At 39.7% G+C, this 18812-nt stretch overlaps 2 protein-coding genes across 6 annotated transcripts; one reads left to right on the top strand and one right to left on the bottom strand.

Moving 5' to 3' along the window:
- On the top strand, positions 1 to 11209 carry LOC147147457 (selenocysteine insertion sequence-binding protein 2-like). The gene is made up of 17 exons (XM_086031154.1): positions 1 to 193; positions 556 to 686; positions 2189 to 2261; positions 2534 to 2609; positions 3612 to 3814; positions 3888 to 4043; positions 4299 to 4448; positions 4615 to 4701; positions 4791 to 4874; positions 5105 to 5225; positions 5299 to 5465; positions 6185 to 6311; positions 6940 to 7111; positions 7192 to 7412; positions 8079 to 8233; positions 8589 to 8772; positions 9538 to 11209. Exons 1-17 carry the CDS (start codon positions 185 to 187, stop codon positions 9642 to 9644), a joined length of 2223 nt encoding a protein of 740 aa, XP_085887280.1. The 5' UTR covers positions 1 to 184; the 3' UTR covers positions 9645 to 11209.
- prlrb (prolactin receptor b) lies at positions 9177 to 18299 on the bottom strand. 5 transcript variants are annotated; one of them, XM_086031158.1, is made up of 11 exons: positions 18044 to 18292; positions 17713 to 17829; positions 16944 to 16965; positions 16772 to 16868; positions 15856 to 15984; positions 14985 to 15154; positions 13818 to 13996; positions 13105 to 13246; positions 12922 to 13018; positions 12199 to 12268; positions 9177 to 12116 (listed from the first exon to the last, which is right to left on the bottom strand). In XM_086031158.1, the coding sequence occupies exons 5-11, from the start codon at positions 15960 to 15962 to the stop codon at positions 11556 to 11558; spliced, it is 1326 nt and encodes a 441-aa protein (XP_085887284.1). In that variant the 5' UTR covers positions 15963 to 15984; positions 16772 to 16868; positions 16944 to 16965; positions 17713 to 17829; positions 18044 to 18292; the 3' UTR covers positions 9177 to 11555. The 5 variants fall into 5 exon arrangements, with proteins under 5 accessions (XP_085887284.1, XP_085887285.1, XP_085887283.1 ...); XM_086031159.1 differs by having other exon boundaries at positions 16776 to 16868; XM_086031157.1 differs by lacking the exon at positions 16772 to 16868 and having other exon boundaries at positions 15856 to 15988; positions 16894 to 16965; positions 18044 to 18299.
- Between the last annotated feature and the right edge of the window lie 513 nt (positions 18300 to 18812).

Here is an 18812-nt window from a genome sequence, read left to right as displayed (position 1 = left end):
CCAACACCATGTAAACACGCCGTTGGTCTCGAACGCTCATCGCTTTAGCAACCTCGCTTGTATGCTAGCCAGTAGATTGCTGAACTAACTTCTGAATTTCAATTACGAGGACATTGACAACACCCCGACGGACCCCGAGGGATTACACACTGACGTGACAGCGTAGAAAGGGGACAACTCTAAGATGGAGAAGGTAAAGAAAGGAAAGGAAAATACAGCGGTTACGCTGAGCTAGCGGGGCTGGCTTGTAGCTAGCTGTGGCGTTGCTAACTTTGAGGTGGGGGGTGGGAAGACGATCAAAGACCAGTTGATAAGTGTTTTACTGAAACAAGGCGAAGTTTGGCCACTTTAAACGTCAGTTCGTTTGATTTGAGGGCAAATCTAAAATGTCATAACGTGGATGAGTTGAGTTGAGTTTCTGTCAGTTCAATAAAGTTTTGAAAGAAGCTCGTGCTGTTAAAGAAAAATATATAAAATGGCTGCCTATTTATGGCCAATGTCGTCTTTGAGGATTATATTTAAATGATGCGTACTATTTTATTTCCACTTCTCCAGGAGGGCAAAGTGACACCTGCTGAGCCGATTTGTCACCCGGGAAGGAGAAGCGAGTCAGCTGGGCAACAGCACAGCAGCTCGACCCGTCATGTGATCATACCAAACCCCGACCAGTACCAGCACAGGCCAAGGTAGTAGGCGCACCAAATAAATGTGGCATTGCACTCTTTAGTTGTGCTGCAGTCAGTGGTAGCTAAAGTACTCAATAGCAATAGTAATAGTCGAAATACTGATTCAACTCTTGTACTTAACTAAAACTAGAAAGTGCAGACAAGGAAATCTATTTAAATGAAGCGCAAGTCAACCCAAACACATTTTTAAAAAAGAATGTGTTCTATGCAGGCTCACTAGTTGAAACAGCATTCTGAATTGTGTTTGTGGAATATGAGTCAAGCAATCAAAGCATTAAAGTCAAGTGCAACTCTGCTCTATTTATTGAGCACTTTAAATCAAACATTCCAATTTTGAGAATGGAGGAAATACCGTGTTTTCTTAAGATGGAATTCAGGGTCAGAAAATACTTAGAAAAACAACAGAGGCCCCAAAATTAACCCTGTGGAACACCATATGGGAGTGGGGCAGAGCGGGACTCAGAACAACCAAATCTAACACAAAAAAGCAAACAAAAAGCTCTGTCATGAAACAAATTTGAAAATTCAGATGTTGCCCAATTACAAAAGCGTATTGCTGCCACACCAGGAAAAAAAACACATACCTTATCATGTAAAAATGTGAAACTTATCATGTAAAAACATGATACTTTTCATGTAAAAACATGAAACTTATTATGTAAAAACATGAAACTTGTGTAAAAACATGATACTTATGTAAAAACGTGAAAATTATGTAAAAACGTGAAAATTATGTAATCACATGAAAATTATGTAAAAATGTGAAAATTGTCGTTGGAACAACACAGAATGGCTAACGAGGCTCATTTAAACAATTTGATTAAGTTCTATTTCATGCTTGGGTTGAGACATGGCGAGATTATACATTTATTAAAAACAGTGGATGGTATTGTAATAAGTATTCTTGCTCCATGCGTATGAGGAAATGTTCTGGTACACCACGATTTCGTAAAAAGCACAGCAAGTCTATCTTTAGTGCCATTGCATCGGAAGCACCAGCCTCTGCTGTAGGATAGCACCAAAGTGGGGGAAATTGGAATACTCTGCGAGGCCAACTTAACATTTGAGCTCAAGTGTACATTTCACGTTATTACATGATAATTTTCACATTATTACATGATCGTTTTCACGTTTTTACATAATTTTCACGTTTTTACATGATAATTTTTTCACATATTCACATGATTAGTATCACGTTTTTACATGATAAGTATCACGTTTTTACATGATAAGTTTTACGTTTTTACATGCTAAGGTTTGTGGGGTTTTTTTTCCTGGTATGGCTGCAATACGCTTCTTTACCCAATAACATCACTGACTAAACGTAAAAGTAATTGTGTGTGATTACATTCTGGATTTGAAGATGTCCACTGAGCATCACAACAGTCATTTCCTTCTGGATTTTTTTTTTGGCAGCTGAGAAGCATGTGTGTGTGTCCGTGCCAATTTGCAACAATCACATGACTTCCTGTACCTTTTGTCTCCATTTTGGATCAAAACAGCCAGTCAGTTGCGGGCCCGAATCAGAACCCTCCGTCAAACATTAATGGGGGTGATTTGTCCTGGAGAGCAAAGGTTAGTTGTCCACCCTTCAAGTGTGAAATTACACAACCAAGTAAATCTTTTAAGATTCTTAGTGGGGAGGTTGTGGGATGGCTAATTTCAACAAGACATAGAAGGGGTGTAGAATGTGCTTTAATTGTTGAGCCTGATGGTGTTTTGAGGAAAGCATGTAAAGAAGACACCTGGGTCACTTGTAAGCAAAAATATGTCCACAATGTTTTTATTGCATATAATTGTATCTCTTGAATAAACTTGTAAACTCAGAGTCATTTAAACCTCCACAGGCGACAACAAAGAGCAATGACCCCCGTGTGCAAAGCAGCATTGCACGTAAAAACTCAGCGGACACACAGAGACGAGGTAATGCAGTAGTTATTTTTCATTATATTATGCCTCCTAACCTGTCGCTGGTCAAATGTACTCAATTTAAACTTAAAAACACTTGAAAAAGATATTTAACATTTGTTTGCAAATACTATACATTATTATTATTATATATTCCAACATGTTTTGTTTTCTTAGATTTTTTGCTCAACTATTTAATTGATACTTGTTAAAAACTCTAGAACATATGTTTTAATGTAATGTTGATGAAATGTATATTTTCAAAGCTATGGTACTATCATGATAAGGTTTTTATATATATTCATGTTTATTTGAATAGGGACAGATGCCACAACGTAGTTGAATGAAAAAACAATCTGTAATGCACAGCATCACAGCATTTCTAGCTAATGCTAATTTCCAATACTCGTCCCTAGAAGGGCTTTTAAACAAACGATCAGAAAAAAACTCAACTTTATTGTTTAACCATCAAGGTTAAACATGCACTGGGTAAAATAGATTCCTTTTAAATGCATCACGTATTTTTATACAAATATTATAGATTATTAACAGTAGATTTTCTGTATTATTTTTATTTTTTAGATTTTATTTTATTTTCGTGTAGTTTATTTTTTATGGTTACGTTTTCCAAAGTGACCTGTTTTAAGGTTTTAAGTATAGAAAAAATATTGAAATATATATTTTGAAAAATAAAATATACATTATTATTGTTAATTATTATTATTATTTTTTTTTAAATTATTATTATTTTTTTTTAAATTATGAAATTCTACAATACAATTTTGAAATTGGGGATGTAACTTTTTTTATGGTTAGACATTTACTGACCCATTTAAAACACTTTTTGGGGAAATTGTACATTATAATTAGATTTTCCACCATTCACGTATTTATTTATTTTTTAATCATAACTTTTTTATGCGTCAAAGATAAACAAATATAAGGGAATGGGCTTAAAAAAATTTGTTGAATGGTTGATGTTACCAAAAGATGTTTGAATCCCTGCTCCATAAACAGGTTTTAGGGACTCCAGATCAGCGAGGATGCCAAAACCTGCTCAGGCCGAATTGGCCCAGTTTGAGGTGAAAATGTCTGACTTCCCGCAGCTGGACGCCGGCCCCTCGCACGCTCCCAAAGAGAGCCGGGGGCCAAAAGTGACGACAGAGAGATGCCAGCCTCCCTCAAATTCAACCTTTCCATGGGAGGATGTGCATCAGCAGGTATTTAAGATAAATGCTCAAATGTTTGTTCTTTACCAACATGGACTCTTTATGTATCTTTTGTATTACACAGACAGCCACGAGAGGATCCCTGTCTGTACCTGACCCCCGACAAACCAATAACCACACTCACGTTAGCCCCGCAAACCATCCCGCGGTAACATCGTGGGCTAACGTTGCTTCTCAGCCGCCGAAAAAAAACTCCCAGAAGGAAAAGACCGTTGTGCTGGTCAGTGGACATTCACAGCGCTTCACTTTTTACACATTCTGTTATGTCACAGCCTTATTGCAATAAATGAAATTTCAATGCTCTGCAATGACAGCCTTAAGACGGAGTAAGATGCAATCAGGTGACAAACCTCATTTTAGCTCTTAGCTTAGCTTTGATTGTGGGATTTCAGTTTGTAGATATGTCATTTCTGAGTTGTTGATACCATTTGCTGCTTCTAACACAACACTTGATGTTGCCTTCACTTCTTTGCAGATGGAGGAAACGTCCGCACAGCAGCCGGAAGAGGGAACGGCGGCGGGGAGGAAAAAACGGAAGAAAAAGAAGAAGGGAAAAGAAGCAGATGACGGCACAGAAACTGAACCGGAACATTCAACAGTCCAACAGGAACCGCCAAAGTTTGAGGTGAATGCATCATCTTGTCTTGTGTTTCACGATGCTATGAATTTCGGTTTCTTGTGGCCATTTTAAGACATGTCAGGCAGTTGTCCAGAATGACTGTGATGGTTTATGTTCAAGAATAACCCCCAGATGTGTATTTTTAATGGAAGATTGGCCAAATGTTGTCCAGGATGAAGAGGAGTTTCCGGGCCTAGCTCCAGCTCAGACTTGGTCTGATCGACTGGCAAACAGTAGGAACACTGGAAAAGGCGATGCGGTGAGGGCAAAGAACGCATGCAATTCATCAGACATTTCACACATTCTTGGGACTAACTGATCAAAATTTTGTTTGTTGTTTTTACCAAGGAAAGCCAACAAGATGAAATGGTCCCAAGCAGGGGGAAGAATGCTGCCAAAACACCACCCACAGAGGCAGCAAAGAAAGGACAGGTGAGGATTTTCCTTATAGTAATCTAGAAAGATGTGTAATTTTAAAAAAAAGAAGAAAAAAAAAAAAAGAATTTGGTACGTTTTTTTTTATTCTGAATCTCAGATTTTTGTTAAAAAAGAATCGAATAAGCAACAGCTCATAACCTGAAAAACTTGTACTTTGAGGCACATGCAAGTCAAGGTACCATGGTAAACCACCATTGTTTATTTTGCGGTTTAACAATTCCCAGAAACCTGAGAAGACCTCTGGGAAGAAGAGCAAAGCTCCCGTGCAGTTGGACATCGCAAACATGCTGTCTTTCCTGGAAAACAAGCAAAAATCTCAGAAAGCCAAGCAGAACGTCATTTCGGGTAAAATTCGCGCTCCGAGCGCAAGCCATCAGAAACGTCGCAACCCGCTGTGCGTTTCGATATCGCCCTCTAGTGGGTGGAGGACCTCCTGTCATCCACAAGCAAACAACAGTCCAGAAGAAGGCGCCCTGGCAGCAGGAAAAAATCGCCCACAACCCGCTGGACTCGACAAGCCCTCTGGTGAAGAAAGGCAAGCAGAGGGAGGTGCCCAAAGCCAAGAAACCCACTGCTCTCAAGAAGGTTCTTCCAACATTTCATCTTCATGAGTTTTTATACGTGCTCAACTACCGTTAACCCACGTTTATCTGTGGGGGATACATTCCAGACTCACCTGTAATAGGCGACTTGTTGAAACACATCTTTTAATCACATTGTAATGCAAATGTGTTTGAGCTCTCACACACATTCTGTATTTTTCCTCTGTACTATGTACAGGCTACCCTTGTGAGGAGAAGCGGTATCGATAATGGATGGATGTACTATGTACAGGCTAAAATGAGTGTTCCTCATACTTTTTATGTAGATGTATGTTGGTGTGCATATACACATGTTACTGCGTATATTTACATAGGTTTGATCCTGAATGTTTGCCGTTAATGTTATACATTAATGGCTACATTATGCCGCCGTCCCTGTGTGACCTATATCTTTGCTGCTGTAACACTAAAAATTTCCCCACTGTGGGATCAATAAAGGGCTTCTTATCTTATCTTATCTTATTTTGCAAGCATAAATGTATGGGGAGTACTGTACAGTATTGATAAGTACTATGTACAGTGATTACCTCTAGGTGGGAGCAATACCTAAATTATAGACTTCAACAAGCTGTTACGTTGAGGGGCAACTGGAAATTGTCGCGTTCACATTAGAATGGCCTCCATCCGCAGTTTCCTGAATTCACAGACATTTCTGCGACAGACAAATCAATATTGAATTCTGTTGTATTTTGTCATCCTCAGGTCATCCTCAAAGAAAGAGAGGAGAGGAAGCAACGTTTACTGGAGGAAAGGGGAGTGCCGCCGGGAAACGATTCCACGGTCGCCACGGACGCAGCAGAAGACCAGCGTTGTCACGACAATCTGACAGGTCAGTGCGCGTCTCAGCTCACAGTAGACATTAAATCACATTTCCTTTTTACAGTGTGTTTAAATACTAAGGAACATTCATAGTTTTTTGGGGGGGTTTTAAGAACTATCAAGCATTACACTCAGTAGTGCCCCCTGAAAGTTTGCCCCTGACACCAGTTTTAAGCAAACAACACCAAATTGTGTGGACATGCCCCAATGACAGGAGACACGAAAAGTCTCAAGGACCAATGCCCGAAATTGAACAGGAAGTCTTTGTTCTTTAGCTGTAAATTGTGATTTTGCCATCAAAAGCACTTTCCCAGTCATTGCTTTGTTGTTTTATAGTTTAAAGTGTCACAAGGACAAAGTCACTCTTCTACATGACATTTCTTTTCACAAAAAGCTTGTTTTCTCCAGTTTTTGGTCCAAAGCCATATTTTTGGTGAAACTCTGTTCTACTACAGATTTAGTAAAGGACGTAATAAGAATAAAAGCATAGAATAGAAGAAGACGAAGATCTTAACCTGGGAGGCATTTTGTGTCCCTTCACCTAAATTTGAAAGAGGCTGCTTCTAAAAATAATCACCAGATTATTATTATCAGAAGATCAGAGCCATCCAATTCCACGATGCCAAATTTCTTCTCAGTGGAGGATGTCGGTGCTGTTTCGGGAAGTGACGAGCAGCAAGCAAATGAAAAGGCAAGAGGTGCTGACGGACAGTCTGACTGCGTGCAAGCCGACGAGCAGCAGAACATACAGCAGGACTTTTCCGTCACTGTGCCGGATCGACCCAAAATCCACAGCAGGAAGTTCAGAGAGTGAGGAGAAACCTGCTTGCAAAATGCACCTTGTCCCTTTCTTCCTTTGTAACGTACTTGACTATGATTGCGGCGTTCAGGTACTGCAGCCAAATGCTCAGCAAAGACGTGGACCAATGTGTGACGTCGCTGCTGATGGAGCTGGTCCGCTTCCAGGACCGCCTCTACGAGAAGGACCCCATGAAGGCCCGCATGAAGCGGCGAGTCGTGATGGGCCTGCGGGAGGTCCTCAAGCACCTCAAACTCCACAAGGTCAAGTGTGTCATCATCTCGCCCAACTGCGAGCGCGTCCAGGCCAAAGGTACGACTGTGCCTCCCTTTCTCAGCTTTTGGGTTATGTGACTTGAGCTGCATTTCCACTCCAAGTCCCACAAACTTGTATTTCTTGCTACTTTGTGGACCTAACAGGCGCCAATCAGATCCGTTCAGACCTTTGCAACTATAAAGTACCCCAGACTTAAAAGTTGCTTTTTTTGTGTGTCAAAAATATAATATCGTCTCTGTCCTGTGAAAAACACTTATCTCCAATTTTGGAAACTTTTTAAATTTTTATTTTAATGCGATGTCTGTAACGGGGAAACATGATTCAGGTAAAAATAAGAGAATGAAAAAAAAATGGAGAGAAGTGTTTTTCACATGACAGCGACGATATGTACAAATATAATGAACAATATATTTTAAAAAAGAGCGTATTTCTGAAACGTATCACATATTTTAAATAGTTAATATACATATATATATATATATATATATATATATATATACCCTTTCATGCATTAATTATGATTTTAATTTTATTATTTAGAATATAAATATATTTTTTGGTTTAATTGATATGGGCGAAGCAACTTTTAAATAGCTGTCCACTGTAATGACCACTTTGCATGAAAGGGTGTAAATGTGAGATTTGTTCGCCATTACGCATTATTTGTATTTGATGATGTCAGTGGGCCGTTAACAATTTCAGGGGGTCTGGATGAGGCGCTCCACAAAATCATCGACACATGCCGTGAACAGGAGGTGCCGTTTGTCTTCGCCCTCTCCCGCAAGGCGCTTGGGCGCTGTGTCAACAAGATGGTGCCCGTCAGCCTGGTGGGAATCTTCAACTATGATGGCGCACAGGTCAGTGAAGTCATCGATGGAGATACTGTGTTCCAGACTCATTCGCTATAAAAAACAAATACCCATTTGAATAGTTTTACTCCTCCCACAACCTGTAAGCATATATAACAGCATTTACAGTATGTCTGTGTGGAGGTTCACTGTATCACTGTATACTGTAAAAACCCATAAAAAAAAATTAAAAAAAAAAGATTCCACGACAGGAATTTCCACGAGAGATAAATATGTTCCTCAAAGAAAAACTGAGATACAGTGAAGGTGGGATTGATGAACCGTGATATATGGTGGAGACAATTAGATCTGTTTGAATGTCTGTCTTGGCTATATTCAATGATGAGCACTTCCGACCTCGCAGGACTACTACCACCAGATGATCGAGTTGTCTTCGGAGGCCAGGCGGGCGTACGAGGAGATGCTGGCGAGCGTGGAGCGGGCCGTCCGGGTGGAGCACGGCGACGCCGACTTCTCTGAAGAGCTCAGCGCCGTCGAGCTGATTGAGCCCAAGCAGTTGGAGTCAGAGTCTCAGGAGCCGGGATACAGTACGTAACTAAAAGGGATATACCGTACACTACTCGCTAAGGTTATTATAGTTCAGGAAAATTAACAAAATAAAACTGAAATTGAAAAAAACATTTTCATTAACAAAAACAAAAACGAGATTGCTTTAAAAAAAAAAAAAAAAAAAAAAATGTAACTAACTGAAAATACATTTTTACGTTTTTAAAGCTAACTATAATTACAGCAAAATTGTCCTTTGTTTTCAGCTTTGTCAATTATTTAAACGCTTTCGGGTTTATTTTAAGTACCTTTATTTTTGGTCAAACAGTCCTGTGAGGATTGTAGTTTACTTTATTATGCAATATTTTCTTTTTAAAATCCAACTACTCAACAAACACATCACAATTTATAAAAAACGAATACTAATATAAACGAAGCCAAAGCAAAGCATTTTCGAATAAATTAAAACGAATGAAAACTAACCAATCCAACTTTAAAAACGAATGCAAACTAACTGAATTTTAAAAAGCAAATGTCAAAACGAAATAAAGTTTACAACAAAAAATCCAAACCTATTTAACCCTGCTACTCACAAAAAGTTCGGCATTTTGGGCTTTGGGCCGAAATTTTAGGATGCACTGAAAATACAATACAAAACCTTTACAGTTAAACTTGATTTAACTTTCTGTAAACCATTGATTGCACAAGTCCAACTGTTGAATGTTTCTTTTTCTTTTGCATAAATTACTGTCCTCAAACAAGGATCTGAATGACAGAATTCATATTCAATATTCTCCTTCTCCCAGGACAGCTGTGGAGGAAGCTGCTCGAGAACGAGTCCAACTACGAGTCATTGAACATTGACGCATGGCCGAGTGAATATAGCGATGAAAATAAAGACGAGAAGAGTTGACAGTGGCGACTGCGGTGAGGTTCTCAACAAAATACGACAGGATTTATTATTTCATGCACAGCATTCTTGCTATGTGTCAAAAAAACAAATCCTTGTCACAAATTTCCACTTATCACTTAACGAGGTTGCCGTCCAGTTACGAGCTGTGGCTTAGTCAACTTTGGGGGTACAAGTGAGCTTCAGATACTGCGCCACTTAAGTGGAATTTTTTTTTATGCAATTAAGGCAATGTAATGCCCTCACATGTGGGCAAGGAGAGCCACAGTCGCCAATGCACTTTCAGCTGTTTAAAGTCAAAGACAAATAGAACATGAACACACTTGTGAGGAGCTGCTGTATGCCACAACTCACGCCCGGGCGCTCACATGACTCAAACGCCATTACGCTTTATGAAGCCAGTTTATTTTTAACACACTCGTGTTTTTTTGCTGCTTTTGTACAACATGCCGCTATTTTCATTCGTTAAAAAGTCAAGTCAAGGCAAGGCACCGCTGTGCTTGGGTTGACGCAGTGCCCATCAGTTGTGAAATTACACCACCAAGTCAATCTTTTGTGATCTGTGATCTGGTTAAATTTTCACGTGCGCGAGATATATTTGCGGTCTGAACGTGGTTGGGATCAAACACTACGTCAAAGCCTCAAAATGTTAAGCAGAGCTATGCTGACTTTTGTTGGATGCACAGATGAGCATTATCTAACAGAGTTTTCTTTGGGTAAGCAATAATTGTTGATTGCCTGTGAACGGTTGATTGCGTAGGATGAAATCATGTAAAAGATAAATGCTAAAAATCTACTTTATAGACACCTGAGCACTGTTTTAAATTGTTGGGACAAGAATGCATAATCTGTCTACTCAAATTGGAACGTGTTCCAGATGTCAAAGAATGTCTTAGAAGAGCAAGAATACCGTACTTTTTTTTTTTTTTTTTTTTTTGGAAAGAAAAGCTGATCCGAGATCTCTCAAAATGCTTGTCAAATAGTAGATATTCTTTGTTCCTCTTCAACCAATCACAGATTTTTTTTTTCACCTCTAACCATCAGGGATTTTAAAGTTTATTTCCACCAAGATGCCACAAGCTCTTATATCTTGACACCTTTCTACCACGCTGCTGATCTTCGAAGTAGTTGGAAATGTCATCCAAGCGGAGAGACACAATTCATTTTTAGCTTGTACCTGTCCTCCCCCACATTTTTTTGGCCAGCATTTTTTTTGCCGCAGATTTTCGCCCACTTTTCCTGGTCTTGATTACGACGAGACTATTGTGTGTCTTTCAATCATTATTTTGAGTTGAAGAGCGTTTTGTGAACTTTACTTTTAACTTCATAGGACCAAACCAGTGGCTTAATCTACAAGTAATCCCGCAATATGAAGCGAATGACAAAATGTTTTGCCTATACTTGACTGCAAAAACAGAAACTTACTTTGTGATTTTTATTTTAGTTGTAGAAAAAAAAAAAGAAAAAGTCAAGCTATGACACTATGTTTGCGTGTATGTAATGACAGGAATAGACAAAAGATTGACAAACTATTTTCAGTTGTATTAATAAATTACATTTTGGGATGAGGTGATGTTTTTTTTTTCCCATCTCTTTTTCTTATTATTCTTCCCACAAATGAATCACCAACTTGCCCAACTTGTTTTGAACACGACACCCCACAAACGGAATAAGTGCCTCCTGGAAAGTTGGGACAGAAGCTGCTATCCAAAGACAAGACTGCAGATGTTCAATTGCTCAGCCTTTTTGGTGTCAAGGTTTGATGATCATTTCAAGGCTGCCAGAGCCGCTCACAGCTTTGTTGTTTGGAACGGTATCCACATACGAGGATGACATGGTCACTCAGCACAAGACAGCATGTTGAGTTAGAAGACTTGCTAACCAAAAAAAAAAGAATCCACTGAGTATTATCCTTCAATATGTTAGAGACGTTTTCCCGAAAGGTGAGATCAGGATAGCGTCTACGTATCCGCCGTCTATGAGATCGGCGTTCCTCTGGGGGTCTGTGGGAGGCAGCTTCTTGTGGCGCTCCAACTGGATGTTCTTTTTCTGAAGCAAGGACATTTTGTTGTCCACCACGTTGCTGTAGTCCTCAGGAGGTTTCTCTGGTCTTGGAATGTCTGTGTTCTCGAGGAGGAAGAGGTTGTGGGATGTCACGTCTTTGACTCTGCTGTAGTCCAACTCGAGCTCCACATGTGGCTCCACGTAACTGCTTTGGGTTGATAAATCGCTGCCGCCATCCTCCTGGTTCACTGCAAGCGCTGTCTTAAAGTTCTTGAAATTTTGCTCCACTCCGTTGTTCTTAAGTTGGTAGTCGCAGCTGACGCCGGTTGAAATCAGCAATTTCCTTTGCTGAAACCCTGCGTTGAGGTCAGACACGATTAGGTAGTCCACCATGTAGTCCTTCCAGGCCACCGCGGGAGGGAAGTCCTGTCGGATGATTAGCGCGCTGGCAAGGTCTTCAGGTCGGCCGCTCTGGAAGGGAATTTTGGTGTTAATTTAATCATGCTAGGTCTCCAATTTGAAAGGCTTGCAGGGGAGTATTTGGAAAAACAACCTTGACAAGCTGGAAGTCAACCCCTCGAATCTTGGGACCCGGAACAGGCGGAAGCAGATACCGTGTCACACTGAGGGAAAACAACCACCACTTATAGTATCTCAGTTGGGATTTTCACACTTTTTAGTCCTGTGTGAAAGGTACAGATGAGCAATGGAGGGTGAAGTCAACCTGGGAATTTCCACCATAATATTAAAGGTGAAAAGCTACCAGAGGCAATCTGGAGTTTAGTAGCCAAAATTGCCCTTTTGTGTCGAAAGCAGTTGTTGCACAATGGAGCAACCTTTGCCACCTTGTGTGAACTGGCAGTTTCCATTTGTCAAAAACAATTGTTGCTGAAGTATCTATTTATTGGAATCTACAAACCTTTTATGGCTGTCTTTCGAAGCACTGTGACGGCTTCTGTCAGAAAAACGCAAGCAAATAAATGGCGACGGTAACGTTAAGCCACAGCCCACAGGTGCATCGATCACTTTACCGGGAATGACGGTCGTGTTCGCACGGCCATTGCGGCTTTGCGTATTCAGATAATTAGATGTGCAGGGCAGTATGAGGCGACTACAAATTTCAGCACAAACAGCCGTGGGAGTCTGAAACTTCACATTCTGGGCGTGGCCTCTTATTCACAGGCAGTGTTAAGGCAACTTCAACCACCTCATGCTGCATCTGTACACACAACTGCGAGTCAGCAAAGAGCGGTAGCATTATTGAGAAGGGTCGCACCTTTTCCTCTTCATGACCACGATGCCGAGTGCTGTGAGAAACAAAAAGCCAAAGAGAGCCAATACCGACATCCAAAAGGGTTTCTCCTTTCGAATACCTACAGGAAAATGAGAGAATCTTCGCTGATTAGTCAATTCGTTTTCGTCTGAAGTCTTGAGTCAAAGCAAAGTTTGACTTGCGCACTGTCGGAGATCTTCACGTAGGAGGCATCGCTCCAGGAGCTCCAGGAGCCATGGTCCAGTCGGCAGCGCACCTGGACCTCAAACACTGCCTCGGGATGGACGCCGTAGAGTGTGAGTTGGGTTTTCCTACCAGCCTTGTACTCCTAGAAAATCAACCCAACCGTCAACCCAGGATGAAAAAAATAAGACTTTAATAGCAAAGTAAGAATCAACAGTTAGAGAAGAAACAAAACATTTTGCGAACGTTAGGTTTTTTTTTTTTTGTTATGGAACATTTGGTAAAGAGGTTTCCCCGAGTTCCGATGACAAATTGGATTATAGCAGGCTAGATGAGACCAGCAATATACTAGACATAGACCTGTTTAGGACAAATTTTAATTATGTCGTACTAAGCAAGTCAACCCCAGATTAAACTATGACAAACTCGACAATCTAGACAGGACTCACACTACACTACAGTATGAGGTATAGACTCCGCTAAACCATGTAGGGCTAGGATGGACTTGACTATGAAAGACTAGACAAGAGTTTCATGTCTTGCTTGAGTAATTGGGAAACCATCAGGTAAACCACAGAAAATTATCCCATTTCACTTAATTTGGGGACAAAGAGACTAATAAAAATATGGATAAAAACCAACAAAAATCTGTTATATCTATCTATGCCAGCAATTTATATTGACAGGCAGAACAATTAAATGCTCTTGACGGTCACCTTCCAGTTGGTGGTGTCTCCTCCTTGTTGTTGTTGTCTGGCTCTCAGCTGATATTCCAGTGTGACCCAGCCGGACTTGGTATCCACGTTCTGGGGATGCTCCCAGCTCACGTGCAGACTCTGACTTTCTGCTTGGTCCTCCGCCGTTAACGTGACGTTTTCAGGTGCGTCAGGCTTCACTGAAATGATGCAAGCATAGGCAGCAGAATTTGACGAGTTTTGTTGACTGGCCAGAGATGGTTTATTTTAATTTTTGCCAGTGGTTTGTGATTAAAAAAAACATCCCTAGTATGATAAGGGAGTGGGACACAAATGCCATGTTAACATGTGCACTGCATCTGACTGATAGAACTAAAACCAAAAAAGGGATTTTGTTGTTCGAGCCGCAACATGTTTCACACCCTGTACAGGCCAGTCCTGCCTCATTCTGCTCGATTTCTCTTGCCTGTCGCACTGTGCTTTTCCAGTACTTGGAAGCTCCAGGGGCCAAAAATAACACCCTAACCATTAGAGTTGACTGTCAATACAAAGCAAAGTCTATGCCTTATTGCCAAAATACCCTTTCAGGATTACTTTCAGATATCAGGGACTTTGCAGGGACTTTGAACACCCGCCCATTTGCGGATTTTGTTTTCGATGAGCAGTTATTTAGACAAGAATTTACTATTTTTCCAAGATTAAGGGAATTAGGTCATTCTAATAAGTGCATTTAGCAACGTTGTGATAATACAGATAGCTAGGGATGGGAATGAAAAAACGATTATATTTGAGAAATGGTTCCTAGTAATTCACTTGCTAGGAATCATTTGTTTGCTTGGCCGACAGTTCTGCTTATCGATTCCTTTTGGACGCAAATGAGTGATGATGTCAAATGCAAGAAGTGTATTCTTGTTCTGAACTTTTCCATCATGGCGTCGCGCCTGAAAAACTTTGTATTCAACATTTTTTCTGATATTATATGTTATACATATAATATTGACATCAATGATATCATTTGTATGCCATTCCTTCACCCAAGGAGAATCGAGAAGGAATTGGATTGGATTTGGATAAGCGGTATTAATAATGGAATGGGAATCACTACATTTTCAAGTTCGTTTGCTAATACTCACCAAGGATCAAAATAAGTGGATTCAGCTCATCCAACCGTTTTTTTTCAAGGCTCACCAATTTCCATCACGTCGATCTTTAGGACGTCCGAAGTGGAGTTCCCCAGGGCATTGGAGGCCACCACCATCAAGTAGTAGTCCACCCAAATGGATGTGTAATTCTTGTCAAAGAAGCAGCCGTTGCTCCCGGCTGAGCGGTAGTCCGGACACTCGTACGTCCCCTCTAGCCTAGAAAGTCAAAAACATGTTGGTTATTTTAAAAATTTACACTTTTTACATTTACATTTATTTCTTTTTTTTATCAGATTAAAACCACACAAGATTGTAGTCACTAGTAAAGGTTAGCAAGTTATGAGCTAAATGCTAACATCAAGCCCCGAAACGTCTAAGGGGGAAGAGGTCAACAGCCTGGCTAGCACCTTTTGTTGAACGCTAAAGGCTAACATGTGCTTGGGTTAAAAGACCACAATAACAATAGTAATTTATTTCATTTTACTAATGTTTTTTTAAATACTGCAATGATATCTTGAGGCCGGAACTAAAATGTTACCGTTTCTGCATATTAAACGTTTTGAGTTAGCATGATAACATAAGCAAACTAAACAGAAATAATTGAAAAAATGAAATAATGTTTTGATGACACAATCATCAAAATGACAGGGTTTTTTTTTTTTGTGAGGTGTGTATTATTGGTGAATTTTTCCAATATTCTATTTTTGTTCCCTCACCTCTCCAATGGCAAGATTTCTTGAGACCTCTTAATGTCTCTCATTTTATGTAATACAGTTCTACAGGGATGGCAAACAAATGCTATAGTATGATGCTAGGGGCCCTATACCTTCCCAACACAAAAATTATTGTGAGTAGCACCACGCAGATGTTGCTGAAAATGACCCCGCTTAATTTGTTATGGTTCGCTTCCTTCTAACCGTTCTCTCTGGTAGTATAGGCGGTGCGTGGTGGGAAGTCCTCCGTCGACGCCTGGCTCCCACCAGCAGGTGAACGTCTCCTTCTCGGGCGACCGGCAGCCGAGCATGACTGGTCTTCCCGGCGGAGACCTGTCTGGAAAACAGCATACGACAAACACGAGATATTCCAGTCCAACTTTCCCCAGTATTAATGTGACCTTTAAACTGTCCAACTCAATTAAGGGGAAAAAAAATCTTTCCCACGAGGGGAAGTAAAATTAAACAACTGAGGAAATGTAGTTGCACAAGTGTGCACCCAAAACTGATGTGGCTACATTCAAACTCAAGTTAAAAGTATGTCAGCACGCACCTGCCTCCATATAAAGTGCATTTGATTGACCCCAATTTAAGTTCAGACATTCCACTAGGCCTTCCCAGATAGTTTTTTTGCTTTCCAGTAAAATCCTGATTGCTGACTGCTATTTGGAATGTTCATAATTCCCTCCACCTGGTCCCAGTTCAGGCTGAAGGAAAAAAAAATTCCCAAAGCAAGATGCTGCCACCATCATGCTTCACTGAAGGTATGTTGTTCTTTTATTGATGAGCAGTGTTGTTGTTTGCGCTAAACATACCTGTTGGATTTATGGGTGAAAAGTTCAACCTTGGTTTCATTAGAGGGAAAATGTGTTAACCAAGGTTGCACTTTACAGCATTTCAACAGAGGTGGAGATTTTTTTTATCCACTGTATTTATGTGTAAACGTGCGTTGCTTCTATATACTGTGTCCTTAAGATTTTATATACATTATACACATCTGGGCCCACTATTTGAATAAATTTATCTGTATATCACACAGTAAAGTACATATTTTTATATTGATTGCATAAGTTTTTACTTCCTCATACTCCTTTTGAACATTGTTAGCCTGATTGTATACTTGCCCGAGTCAAATGTTTTCCGAAAGCAAGAAAAAAATGTCTTCCCTGTCAGGAGTCTCTGGAAACCCAAAATTTGACAAGCCCAACTTTGGAACCCTGTTATCAGAACAAACAAACTGACTCTTGCAATGGGCAGTTGAAAGCAGCAAAATTATGATCGTGGCCACACACGTGTTCCTCTTCATCCTGTCACCTGTTGGCACAAAGAAAAAAAAAGTGACATCACACACTTCTGTGGTTAACATTACAACATGCGACTTGGCTTGTCGCGGTGTTTGATGCACAAACAACATTTGAAAGGTTTGAAGGGCAAACAGGTAACATTGTTTAGTTACCGCAGCGGTGACGAAAGCACCAACAGGTTGTAGTTGAGCACAGATACTGTAATTGTGTTTTCAAAAAGAAGGCTGGTAGAAGTTGTGATTCAACTCCTTCAGTAAAAAGTACAGACTTGGATAATAACTTAACTACAAAAGTAGTTAACAACTGTTCCTTTGTGCGATGACATTAAATTAAATTAATCTTTAAAAAGTGGAACATTTACATTAGTATTTTTTTAAATTATTCTCTAATTCATTTACAAAAGTAATGTAAATATTCTAATTGCCTGATGTAAATGTCTTTTTATTTTTTTTGTCAAGCAACCTTTTTTAAACCTGAAATATATTTCAATTTTAATTAAAAGAATTATTTTTCAATTACAATTTAGAAAATATATACAGCATTCTTTGAGGTATTTTAGATTATAATGACAATGTCTTTAGATAATTCTAAGCACATCTCACTCCACTCTATATTAAGAAGGCAGTGATTTATTTATTTTTGCATAGCACATTTTTCTTAACCTAAAATATTTTTTGAGGTTGAAAAAACAACTAGCAAGTAGGATCATTTATTTGAATGGAATACAATAAGTAAATACTGAGTTGTGTTGACCTACCTCCAGGCCATTTAATGAAAGGACAGCGCGTCGAGGAGCATGTAGGCGGACTGCAACTCGGCTGGGGAGGGGGGGAAGAAACAAGCCTCTTCTCGCGGAAGACGTGTAGGAACTCACCTGTCAACAACCAAGATCTTGTAGTAGAAGTCAGATGCGTGCTGACTACAAAACCGTGCATTGCACGCGCAGACCTCACACACACTGTGACGCTCTAAAATGCTTCCATGTAATCGAAATGTTTGTAACTCTCACAGTCCACTAAAGCACAAACTGTCGTACAAACTGACACAGTCACTCGACTAAACTTTGCTTATATAACAAAAATACTCACACTACTGAAAGGTCCTTTACTACTAAAATGCTCTCACACATTTTTTAAATGCTTTCTCACACACTAAATTCTCTCACTATCGAAATGCTCACAGGCACCTGAAACACTATCTCCATACACACAACTGAAAAAAAAACCTGCCAGTCTACTCAAACACAGACACTACTGAAACTTATAATCACTATTGAAATGTTCACATTCTACAAAAACGCTCTCACGCTATACTGAAATGATCTCATACTACTAAAACACTCTCATGCTTAAATACTTTATCACAAAGTAAATCTCACATTTTTTAAATGCTCACGCCCCCTACTGACATGGCATCCATATGAAACATTTTCATACACACTAAAGAATAACATTGATACAATAATACTGAAGCTTGGCATACATATTACTACAGAATCAAGCATTCTCATGGAGGTTACTGAAAAACTATGCGTGAACATCAACATCGTCGCCACTGAAACACTCATACGCCATGCTGAAATACTCATACACACTACTGAATTGTAATTTATTTCTGTGTATCATATGAGTAAATTTGAAGATGAGGGAATTTCAGCTTTGTGAGTTTTTCAGTAGTTATGTGGGATTTAAAAAATTGGTAGAGTGTTTTAATAGTGTGTAAGATCGAGAAAGTGTTCCGTCGCATGTACAGTATAATACAAAATAAATGCAAAAATTAAATATTTTTAAAAAAATAGCAAGATGTGGAAATAAATACAAAATGAATATATAAATACAGTTAAATATTATTTGTTTT

This window comes from Filicampus tigris, chromosome 5, assembly GCF_054856515.1.
Source record: "Filicampus tigris isolate MCC_2025a chromosome 5, RoL_Ftig_1.0, whole genome shotgun sequence".
In the NCBI taxonomy this organism is placed as follows: domain Eukaryota; kingdom Metazoa; phylum Chordata; class Actinopteri; order Syngnathiformes; family Syngnathidae; genus Filicampus; species Filicampus tigris.
This window is presented reverse-complemented; position numbering and strand designations above follow the sequence as displayed.

What these genes read in the sequence shown, in the direction of transcription:
- LOC147147457 (XM_086031154.1), top strand. An exon ending in AACCCACTGCTCTCAAGAAG is followed by an intron (nt 5,466 to 6,184) that starts GTTCTTCCAACA and finishes TGTCATCCTCAG; the next exon opens with GTCATCCTCAAAGAAAGAGA. An exon ending in CACAGCAGGAAGTTCAGAGA is followed by an intron (nt 7,112 to 7,191) that starts GTGAGGAGAAAC and finishes TGCGGCGTTCAG; the next exon opens with GTACTGCAGCCAAATGCTCA.
- prlrb (XM_086031157.1), bottom strand. Translation starts at nt 16,957, where the DNA reads ATGAAGAGGAACACGTGTGTGGCCACGATCATAATTTTGCTGCTTTCA. An exon ending in TTCAACTGCCCATTGCAAGA is followed by an intron (nt 15,989 to 16,893) that starts GTCAGTTTGTTT and finishes GCTGTTTTCCAG; the next exon opens with ACAGGTCTCCGCCGGGAAGA. An exon ending in GATCGACGTGATGGAAATTG is followed by an intron (nt 13,997 to 14,984) that starts GTGAGCCTTGAA and finishes GCATCATTTCAG; the next exon opens with TGAAGCCTGACGCACCTGAA.